Genomic DNA, 11137 nt, shown 5'->3' with positions numbered 1-11137 from the left:
CAGGTACTTTTTTTAAATGGGTGAAAAATAAATTAGACTATTTGTGTCAGTGAAGAACGTGATGAGTACCGGGAGCCAGAAAGTGTTCACTAAAAACTAATTTAATTCATTTTATTTGCTGCAAGGGTTACTCAGTTGGTGGATCTGCCTTGGCCCCAAGAGAGAGGTGGAACCAAAGAGGTTACTGGAGACAAACAGATCCAGGAGATGCTGTCTGATGGGCTTCGGGTCAACTTCAGACCAGTACCTGGTTTTCCTATTAGGCGTGTTTTAACACATTAGGTCAGGCCACCACTTCTCCACCTGTCTGGATGAGGCAACAGCCAAGAGCGCTCAACATACCTTATTAAGTACTTAGGTCTAAAGACCCTCTGTTTGGTGGGCTCTGCAGGCACTAGAACCATATACAGACTACTAGGCTAATTATTGTTGAATTATTGCTTTAAAACCAATGGGCACAATACAATCACCGCATTAATTACCCCATACAGCATCTGTTTTCTTTTTTGCAGTCATCCCCACTCCTCCTCAGGCCCTCTCCCCACTTTAATTGAAATTCAGCTTGCTGTAACACCTCCTTTCTCCTGGCCAACTGGATCTCTCCATTCACATGAGGGAGAAAAACAAAACCGAGAAGGCCCCAGGGATTAGAGAATTTTGACAGCTGTCCAAGAGGAGCACGGAGATACAGGCTAAGTACGGAGGCAGGACAGAGACAAACGAGGGACAAGAGAGTGACGGAGGGAGAGGTAGGCAGGGAGACATCACAGGAGCATTAAACTGGACAAAGAGTCACAGAGACAGGCGGAGAAATTTTTTTTTTTGAGACAGTCTCGCTCTGTCCCCAGGCTGGAATGTAGTGCAGCGATCTCGGCTCACTACAAGCTCCGCCTCCCGGGTTCACACCATTCTCCTGCCTCAGCCTCCCGAGTAGCTGGGACTACAGGAGCCCGCCACCACGCCCGGCTAGTTTTTTGTGTGTTTAGTAGAGACGGGGTTTCACCGTATTAGCCAGGATGGTGTCCATCTCCTGACCTCGTGATCCACCCGCCTCGGCCTCCCAAAGTGCTGGGATTACAGGCGTGAGCCACCGCGCCCTGCCAGGCGGAGATGTTTAAAGGGGTGCTGAAAAGGGGAAAAGGATGAGAAAAGATAAAAAGGAGAGAAACTGTGGCGAGCTGGTGAGGAAAATGTGAGAGGTTCAGGAGGGCAGGGAGACAGAAGAGAACTCGTCAGGAAGGAGGGGAAGAAAGGCCGGCCTCTACGGACAGGTCAGTCCAGCCTGGGGACGGATCTGAAGATCCGGAGAAGGCGGGCGGGCAGCCTGGTATTCCCCTCACACACCTAGGAGTGGAGTGGGCGGAGGAGGTGGCCGCGGGGCCGGGAGGAGCCCTGGCGGCGCAAGCGCAGAAGCTGAGCGCGCAGGGCCGCAGAGCCGCAGGACTAACCTGGCTTGCGCCCTGCAGCCCCGGGCTCGCCCGGCGGCCCCGCCCCCTCCCCTGCCGGGGCTTTTCCTGCGGAGCTCAGGAAGCCGGCCTAGCACAGCCTCGGGACTTGGGCTCCGCTCCCAGGGAGGCCGGCGCGGGGCCGCTGGGACAGGGGTTGTCGGCGCCGCTGGGGGCCCGCAGCCAGCCCTCGGCCCGGGCCGGAGCTTCAGTTCAGGTCGGCGCTCCAGGGGTCTTTGTTGGCCGCGACTGAGGGAGCGGGAGCCGGGGGAGGAGCTGGGGAGGCGGCGGCTGGAGCCGGAGAGTGGGAGCCAGCGAGCGGAGTAGGGAGCGAGCGCGCGGAGTTGGGAGCGAGGAGGGTGGGAGGGAGGAGAAAAAGTAAATAGGAGAGAGCGAAACAAGGCTGAACAGGCAGACGGGCGGGCATTAGAGCCAGCTGCTGCTGCTGGGGGAGAGCGGGAGTTCAGGCAGCTCGCACCCCAGCCCCGGGCCAGGGCCACATCCAGACAGCAGGCGGCCAGCGCCCTGGGGAAGCGGTACCGTGGGGGAGCCGGCAGCAGGCCCTCCGCGCGCCTCCGCCTGAGGGAGGCTCGGCGTCCTCTGCCCCAGCCCTGCCGCCCAGCGCCTGCCCTCGAAGCCCCGCGGCCGCCCGCGCCCTCCTCCCATCAGTGGCCTAGCAGCCCTCGGCCCAAGGCTTCTCCGGCCCCTGGCTGCCCGCGGACGCCCTCCCACAGTCATGAACCCCCATGAGTGAGCAGCGGAGGAAGGAGGAGCGGCCGACTCGGACGTGGACGGCTTTTTTCGGACAGGTAAGCTGGACAGGGCGCGGGGGTCCGGGGCTGAAGGCTGCGGCGTCTCGGACAAGTTTGGGGAAGGAGGGCTGTTGCTGCCGCGTGCGTGTTGGGGGGCAGTGCCCCCTCGGCGTCGGGGCGGGAGTTGCCGAGATTCTGGTTGTTATCGCAGTGCTGGCTGCGTTTGGGGAGGGCGTGGGGGGTGGGAACTCCGCGCCCCTCCGCCTTCATCCCAGTTGCGGGAGTCTGTGTTGGGGAGGCGGGAGGCGGTCCCCTCGGGCCGCCTTCTCCCGGAGCGCGGGGATGGGCGGTGTTGGCTCACTTTGCAGCGCGCCGCTCCGGCTACCGGCGTCCCGGCCCCTCCCTTGGCTCCCCCTTCCCCGTGCCTGTCAGCGGGGCTCCGGCGGCAGCCCTGGGCCGGCACCCCTCCTCGCCGTCGGGGGCCCGGGGCCCTGATGTGCACAGAGGGCCGGCGGGGACCCGGAGCCGCGCCGGCTGCAGACTGACAGGAGCGGGGCGGACCACATCGGTCTCGCCTGGTGCGTGTGGGGAGCCGGCCCCTCTGACTTGAGAGGCAGACCCGGCTGGGAGGGCGGTGGGCGCCTCGGACCTTCCCCTTTTCCTCCTCTTTAGTTCTGGGAACGGAGGAGCTATTCATAAGAATTACTCATTCCTGGAAGTGTGAGTTAGCGTCCCTCTCATACACACCCACTAAGTCTCTGCTTGCTGTGAGGTGTAGAGCCCTGAGATGTCTTTCTAGCTCTTTGCGCCCCTGCCATCGTCCATGTCCCGACCCATTGCTCCTCCTGCTCCCTGGCTACACAGTCCCTCCCTGGAACCGGCACTGACCATCCTCGTTTTCCACCACCTGTGACCCTGTTTCTCTGATGGCCAGGGATTCCCCATCTCCCTGTACCTGTGGCTTCCACCAGCTTCTGTGTGTAGCTCCCCATCTCCCCACATGTCTGAAACCATTTTGTCTGGAATCTTTGTCGCAAGGGGTCCAGTAAGTTGCCGGGGCCGCATGCATCTGCTCTCCCTTTTGGAAAGTTGGATTAGAGGACATGAACTGGTGGGGGTCAGGGGTCGGGTTAGCTCTGGAGGGTCTCTGCACATCCATCTGTTTCCTAACCCTGTTACCTTGCCCTGGAGGTCATCTCTAGGGAAGGGGGTGGGGTGCTTTGGGGGGAGACTTGTGGCTTTGGAAGTCAAGACTTGATTGGCTCATATGTTCATTCTCTAGTTGATGTGCAGAGGAAAAGGCTGGAGGACAGGAGCTGCTGCCAGGGTCTGGGGAAATCAGAGGGAGCCCCTGTCATTCTATTCTGCTTCCCAGGTCTAAGCCTACCTTTCTTCTGTTCCTCCTTCCTTCCCTTCTTCCTCTTCCTGAGACATGGATTCTATTTTCTCTCTCTTCTCTTCTCTTCTCCTCACTTTTCTTTTCTTTTCCTCCTTCTTCCTCTCTCTCTCTCTCTCATATACACAAACAGCCCAGCACCCAAAAGCATGGATTCTAAAGAGGTGGAATCTAGGGACAAGGTTCTGGGGGCTAAGCGATATCCAGAAATACTCATTATGAGGCCGAGGAAGGGAGATATGGGAACTCATAACTGGGGCTAGAAACAAATTGACCGGTCAATCAGAAACCCAGCTGACCCCCCTTGCCTCCCAACTGGGGCAAAAGTCTGCATTTTCTTAGCTCTGGGGGAAAAATCTTGAAGTGTGAGCCTTTCCACCTTCCCTTTCAGGACCCCACTTTTACCTTTTGGTGCCCACTCCTCTTTCCCCTTTGTATCATCCAAACACATTTTCTGTCCCAGGCACCTGTAGCAGAGCTCAATTCCTGGAGGCTTGCTTATTTCTGACAATAAATTCACACAGTGTTAATGGTGTTAATGGCCAACAACAGTCCAATGTGTTACTTTTCCCAGGGCCTTTCAAAACACAATGTGTGGTGCACATTATCTAACCCTGGCTCAAAACACAGAATAAATAGCAGACTGGGGTCAGTCTCCTGTGGGACTCCTATGTTGGGGATATTCTCCTTCCTCCTTGGGCAGCCCAGTGGCTGAACTAAGTCTGATGTGCACTTAGTATCAGAGAAAGGTTAAGTCCTTGGTGCATAAGGCTGGAAATGACTGATGACCTGTAACATGTTGCAAGAGGGGGTAGGTCAAGGACTACACCCACCCTGTGTGGCCCTCTATGCTTGGCTCACTGACTCTCACCACACTTCTGGTCTCTAGCCTAGGCCCTTGCTAGGGATTCTTCTTTTTTGTTTATTTGTTTTTTTGTTGTTGTTAATTTTTATTTTAGGTTCAGAGGTACATGTACAGGTTATATAGGTAAACTGTGTGTCACAGGGGTTTGGTATACAGATTATTTCATCACCTGGGTAATGAGCATAGTACCTGATAGGTATTTTTTCTGATTTTCTCTGTCCTCCCACCCTCCACCCTCAACTAGGCTCCTGTATTTGTTGTTCCCCTCTTTGTGTCCATGTGTTTTCATTGTTTAGCTCCCTAATACCATGGTTACCCCTTTCTTTCTGATGGAAAATTTTGTATGCACAAGGACCAAACTGGAAATTGCTTTGTCGAAATTCTGGCGTACTGCGCTTCTAATTAGGCATGTTTCAAATTATTCTGTCATTTTGGTTCCTTGTCATCTCCTGATTATTTTGGTATTTCAATCCGTTGACCAATTGGTTAAGCTAGATTCCCTAAATCTCACTTCCCTGTGTGCACATGGAGACAGACACCCCACCCTACCCAGCCTACTAGTCTAGATTGGTAGACTCCAGATTGTCTTCCTGGGAATTCTCTGTGCCAAGCCTGAGAAAGTGCGTTACAATAATTTTATTGATCATACTTATGAGGCAGAGGAAGGGAGATACGGGAACTGATAACTGGGACCAGAAACCAGTTGACCAGCCAATCAAAAATAACTTTTCAATTCCCACTAGAGCCTTCTGCTGTCCAGGGTGCTGTGGAACACAAAAGAAATATTCAAAGTGGTCTCTGTCCTCAAAGAATTTTTGAAGAAGATTGACAATTACTGTTTACTTAGAGATTAATTGCTAAGTGTTGTGGTGCTATACGTTAAAAAGTTGGCAGAACTACAGAGGAGGTGGAACCTAGGGTGGTCCTTGAAGGGTGAATGGAGAATGGGCAGTGGCACATGGGAGTTTGGGCATTGAAGAGCCTGGGCTGACATAGAGAAAGATATAGGTTAGTGAGGAGTGGGAAACAGGATTGGAGAAGTGGGGCAGGGTCAAACAGGGAGAGTCTTGAAAGCACAAGAGTGGAGATTGGATTTGATTCTGGGGCAGTAGGGAGTCATTATGGATTCTTGAGCAGTGACACATCATGAAGAAAGTGGTATTTGGAAAGGTTAATCTGGGGCAATATGAATAAGTGGACAAAAGAAGGGTAGAATCTAGGAAGATGGAAAAGTGATCCGGAGCTGAGGGGGAGGAGCCTTGGTCTGGGTTGGTGGCAGAAAGGATGGGGAGTCAGGGATGACCTCGAGACACATTTTTAGAGGTATAAATGTGGGGACTTGTTGATAATCTACTGATGAGGGAGAGGAAAATGAAACCCGTGAGGAAACTGAAGTATCTGGGTTGAGGAACCCAGAGGACTGACAGTGTCTGACTGATGGACAGGTGTGGGCTGGTTGAAGACAGGAACTGGTTTTGCAGGGCAGATAATGATGTTAGCTTTGGACATGAAGCATGGGGGGCGACTCAGGGAAATCCAGGTGGAGTTGTTTTGTCAGCAGTTGGAAATGTGAGACCCAAGACGGGAGCATGGGCTGGAGGCTAGGGCTGTTGATGTTGATTTGGAAGGTTGGATGCAGCTGAAGCTTTGTGAATGCATCTGCTCTCAGAGGGAAGGAGTAGAGGAAGAAAGGGAAGGGCGAAAGTTAGATTTTGGGGTAGAAATTCTTATTACAGAAGTGGCAGCAGAGGAGACTTGATCCTGGAGACCCCAGGGAGTCAGTGTGGGCTCTGATGTGATGACAGGCTGCAGACAGGTTGAGCAGGAGGAGTGCTGGGGCATGATGAAAGAAAGACCCTGCACACTCCAGGAGCAGAGGATTAGAAGAGGTGTTCAGAGGAGGGGTGTGGGGTGGTGAGTGGGAATCAGCTACTTGCAGAGTTTATCAGTGAAAGGAAAAAGAGGTGTGTGCTTAGCCAGAAGGGACGTTACTATCCAGAAAAGGAATTTTTGTTTTTTATCAGAGTCATAGCAGGTTTGGAGGTGACAGGGAGAAAATGTGTGGAGATGAAAAACTGAGGAGGCTAGAACGAGTATAGAATTTGATACCTGAAGAAATGAGATAAGAATCGGTTTCCTAACAAAAGTAAGAGCTTAGCTTTGGTGAGCAGCAGAGAAATCTTTTTCTTTAAGGCACAAAGGAAAAAAAGTAAGAAGATAAATGAAAAGAGAGTGAGAAAAGAGAGGGAGATATTTTCTACCTCTGTCCTTCTGTTGAGCATTGGTTCTGTGAATCTAGACATTTTCAGCTGAAGTGTTTGCAGTTACTTGGGCTTCGGCCAATCTCAGACTCAACTCTGTCTTTCCAGCTCCCCAAACTAGCTCTTCCTCTTGATTTTCTTAATTCTATAAGGGACATCTTCACTCTTCCAGTCATGATATTTAAAACCTTGGTATTGTCTGTGAGGAATCTCTCTCCTCCAACAAACCCTGTTGGATTATCTTTCATAGTTAGCCCTTGTTGTTCATCCAGAGGGCATGGCCCCAGGTCAGGCCCCATATGCCCCCATGGACTCCTTTCCTGGCCCTCATTCTCATCCCTTGGAAGCTGTTCCCTTAGCCCCACTCTAAGTTGGACCTGCAGACACTTTACACTTCATAAAGCACTACTTTCATCACACCACTGCTTGCTGCTTGGACCTTCAGTGACCCCCCTAGTGCCTTCAGGGTCAAGTTTCGGCCTCATAGCTCAGCTCCAGCCAGGCTGCTCTCCACACACTGCCCAAGGGCACCTGCATTCACAGTCTCCTTGAATCAACCACCCCGGCACCCTCCAAATCCAACACAGTCTTGAAGACTTGAGCCCTACCTTCTTCTGGGAGCTTTCACAGCTCACGATGACAGCCCTTTGAATTACTCACTGTCTGTACTCATTTTCTCACTTCATCGGTATTGTTTTGTTATTTAGCCTTTTCATACATGAAGGCTTGTCTCTCCCATTGAAGTTATTTGTTCTTTGGAGGTAAGAAAAAGGATCTTTTTAAAACCTTGTGATTAATCAAAAAACGCCTCCTCACAATATAAAGCAAACTTGGCAAAATGTAAGCAGCTATTGAATCTAAGTGATGGTTTGTTTGTATTCACTGTATGATTCCTTAAACTTTTTTCTTAAATAAGAATCCTATCACATCTAGATAGGGAAACTTAAACTGTTGTCATGTCCAGATCATATAGAAGGGAGATTTTGGAATAACAATCTATGTTTGCACGCAATTCTTTGAGTAAATATCACTGCCCTGTCTGTACATTGCCAGGTACCTAAAAAGGGAAGAGTCTCTTACTTCCTGAGCTTTCTTTTGCAGCAAAGGAAAAACATCTTTTTTTTTTTTAAGTTATGCTTGATGCTCCAGAGTTTAAACACAATGCTTAATTTAATGCTTATTGTCCCGTCTTGATCTCCTCCACTTTCACTCATTATGAACTGGACTTTTGGTCACCCCATTTTGCAGGAGCCTTTGTGAGAGTATTGGGAAGACTTTGTGTTTCTGGAAAGGGAACGTTGTTTCTAATGTATTTTTATAGACTATGTCTACTATTAATATATTTTAGAACATATCGGTGACCTCCAGACCCCACAGCATGTAAGTGACAGAGCCAAGTTTTGAGGCCAGGCCATATGGTGCCAAAGCCTATCTCCATGCCAGGACACCATTCTTTTTCTGTGTGTCATCCAGCTTTTGTTCGTAGCAGTGGCACCAAGTGTCTCTTTATTTCCTAATTCCAAATAAAACCCTCTTGTTTGGTTCCACATGTATTTCTAGACAAAGACATTTATTTTTAATTTGAAAGCTTCCTTCAAAATGAAATAATCTAATTTTCTAAATATGTTTTCAAGAACAGTATGTGGCTACATGTTTTTAAATCCCCAATTTTCATGAGGCCATGACACTTTTCAACATGGTTGTTACAGTAACAGTCAGGGGCTGAGGTTTGGTGTGAGTACCTTTGTTTTAGGCGCCATCTCTGCTCGCTGTCAACAGGTGATTGATAGGCTGAGGGGCAGCACTGCTGTGAGTCCATGCGCTCCACACGGTGCAGCTGAGGACACCAGGAGTAGACCGCATTGTACAGCACAAGTGCTTGTTGTAAAGAAGCAGACTATTTATTTAGAAAAACAGAAGAGCAGTTATTTTACTTTCTAAGACTTGCTGCCTAAAGGGTGGACGGCGACCTGGAAGCACGGGCATCACCTGGGAGCTTATTAGAAATGCAGGATCTCAGGTTCCCTCCTTGCTGAATCAGAATCTGCATATTTAAAAAAGCCTCAGGCAATTCGTTTGCACATTTTAAAAAAGCTGTTTTAAGCCTGTGAGTGTGTGTTTGTGTGTGCTTATTTCCTTTACTACTTCTATGAAAGGACATCCTTTGTCACTTAGGTTAAACATTCTGCCTTAGACTTGTGTGGCCTTCTGTAGGCACCTAACTCCTTTGAGCTTCAGTTTTTCTTCTGTTAAATGAAGAAGTTGGACCAGATAAACTCTGTGGTCTATCTTGGTTCTATGGTTTTAGTAAAAATCCCTAAGCAACAGAGCTTTGTAACAGTTTATTGCTTCTATTTAAAGCCACCTTTGGGCATTTACACATTTTTAGCCCTGTCTGCTTTATCCTATATCCAACCCAGTCTTCCAGAATGTGACCTACAGCTGCTTCCATCAGACTCACTCGGGGACATTGTGAAAATGCAGATTCCTGGGCCACAGCTTGGCTTTCCTGAATCGGAATCACTGGGGACAGGTCCTAGAAATCCACATCTTTCACCTCTGCATTAGAGTGCAGGTATTAACATTTTCTTGCTACTTTCTAAATACAAAAGTCTCTAGGGGTTTTCTTCTCTCTTTCTCTTGTTTTTTAAAGTCACGTGCTTCCTTGGTGCCTTAGACAAATGGAGGCCCAATAGAAGAAAGGAGAATGCTGTGAAAGGAAGCTAGTTTGGAGAGGGGAGACACTAAATTTGTGATGACAGCTGGTGATTTGAATGAAATTGTCTAGAAAACATACCAGGCTGTGGTACTGAAGTATACGTAGAGAACTGGTGAGCTATGGGTTTGCGGGTGCCCTGATGTATGTAGGATTGGGAACCTGGTCACCTCAGAGCACTGAGGGATGTAAAGGAAAAAGAATGAGATACATTTAAGTGTAAGAAGATATGTCTGAATAAGGCAGCAGAATCTTCCAGGCAGTGGGAGGAGAGAGCTAGATGCACAGAGGACCTAAGGGTTCAGCTTCAAGTACTGCTCAGAGTTAGAGGATGGGAGGAAAAGAGCAGTTAGTGAGTCCTCCCAGGAGAGCTTGGAGAGGCAGAGGAGAGTGAGAACAGCAGGAGAGAAGTGTTTTTTCAGAGGAGAGTGAGAACAGCAGGAGAGAAGTGTTTTTTTTTTCCTAAGACCAGTCAAGCGGGCACAAAAGAACCAGCGGGTAGGCAAGTGTAGGAGCAAAACTGCACATTTATTTTTGGTCACTTAAGGTGTGGGGGAGAAGTCTGTCAGCCTCCGGCAAAGAAGGCCGGCAGAGTACCCCCCGGTGAAACTCTCGGACGGAGTTCCTGCTGTCCCGACATCCTGACAGGAGTGAGAGACTCAGGAAAGCCGCGTGGCTCACTGGCCGTTAGCGGCTTTTCTAGGAGTGGGAGAGCAATAGGCGGGGCATGGGCGTGTCGGGGGCATTCTGCAGGTGCGACCAGGTAAATCTTGGTCTCTTCGGATTGACGTCACCTGGCGCATGCCCGGTTGGTCTGCACCTTCCCTGGGCGCTGGCTGCATTTTCGCGCGCGCAGGAAAAGCTAGGGGGGATGAAGAACCCAGAAGTGCACCATCTTGCCTCCGCTCGTCCAAACAGTCCAACCTTTTATTGGTAATAGTGATAAAGGGGCGCCGTGGTCTGTCTGGCTACTTCCTGCTGTTAAGGGGCGTCGTTAAGGTCGGGGCCTATGGTTGGTATTTGGACGCACGGATGAAAAATAAAATAAGGCACAGTATTAGTATAGGAATGAGGAATGGAAGCATTTGTTGGAATATGGGCAAAACCCAGAAGGATGGTCCTAGCAAGGTTGGGGAGTATGAGATAGTTAAGAAAATTTAGTAAGTTTGAGGTGAGTGGGGGAAAGTTGAACTGATTTCTCGGCCTAGTAAGGGGGTAGGACATGAGGGTATAATGAGGAACGAGTGCGCAAAGTAGTTGTCGGCCAGGCAGCAATTAAGGAGTGGAGTTTTTTCGTGGAGTGGATGGCTTTCCGCTTACTCCTACTACAGAGATATTGGATGGAAGGCTAGGTCCAGAGAAGGACGGCAAAACAGAATAGGTAGCCTCGCTGTCGATTAAAAAATTAATTGTCTTACCCGCTACCAGGAGAGTTACCCGTGGCTCGGCAAGGGTGATGGGGGTCCCTGAGTCTCGGCACCTTCAGTTGTCGTCGTCCAGATGTAGGAGCTGGAAGGAGCTCCCAGGATCCTGGGAAAGGGGGTCACATGGAGACGCAGCACCTGTTCTCAGGGTGGGGCAATCAGACTTCCAGTGTCCTCCCTGCTGGCAAGCAGGACAGGGGGTTGCTGGTGGACGAGGGTTAGGACATTCACTGGCCTAATGTCCTGATGCCTTGCACTTATAGCAAGGCTGCGTTGGG

The 11137-nt window shown here is 50.2% G+C and overlaps 1 protein-coding gene across 16 annotated transcripts in view; it reads left to right on the top strand.

Moving 5' to 3' along the window:
• The first annotated feature begins 1428 nt into the window (after positions 1-1428).
• The window catches only part of LOC111544627, a 78408-nt gene continuing 68699 nt past the window's right edge, over positions 1429-11137 (top strand). For all 16 annotated transcript variants that reach the window (XR_003309818.1, XR_003309820.1, XR_003309823.1 and 13 more), the window contains exon 1: positions 1429-2254. Coding sequence is in view for 3 of the 16 variants with exons in the window: in XM_026456441.1 (XP_026312226.1) it covers positions 2192-2254 (63 nt within the window). In the remaining 13 variants the exon portion in view is untranslated. The remainder of the gene's footprint in view (positions 2255-11137) is intronic.

This window comes from Piliocolobus tephrosceles, chromosome 2 (assembly GCF_002776525.5).
Source record: "Piliocolobus tephrosceles isolate RC106 chromosome 2, ASM277652v3, whole genome shotgun sequence".
Classification (NCBI taxonomy): domain Eukaryota; kingdom Metazoa; phylum Chordata; class Mammalia; order Primates; family Cercopithecidae; genus Piliocolobus; species Piliocolobus tephrosceles.
This window is presented reverse-complemented; position numbering and strand designations above follow the sequence as displayed.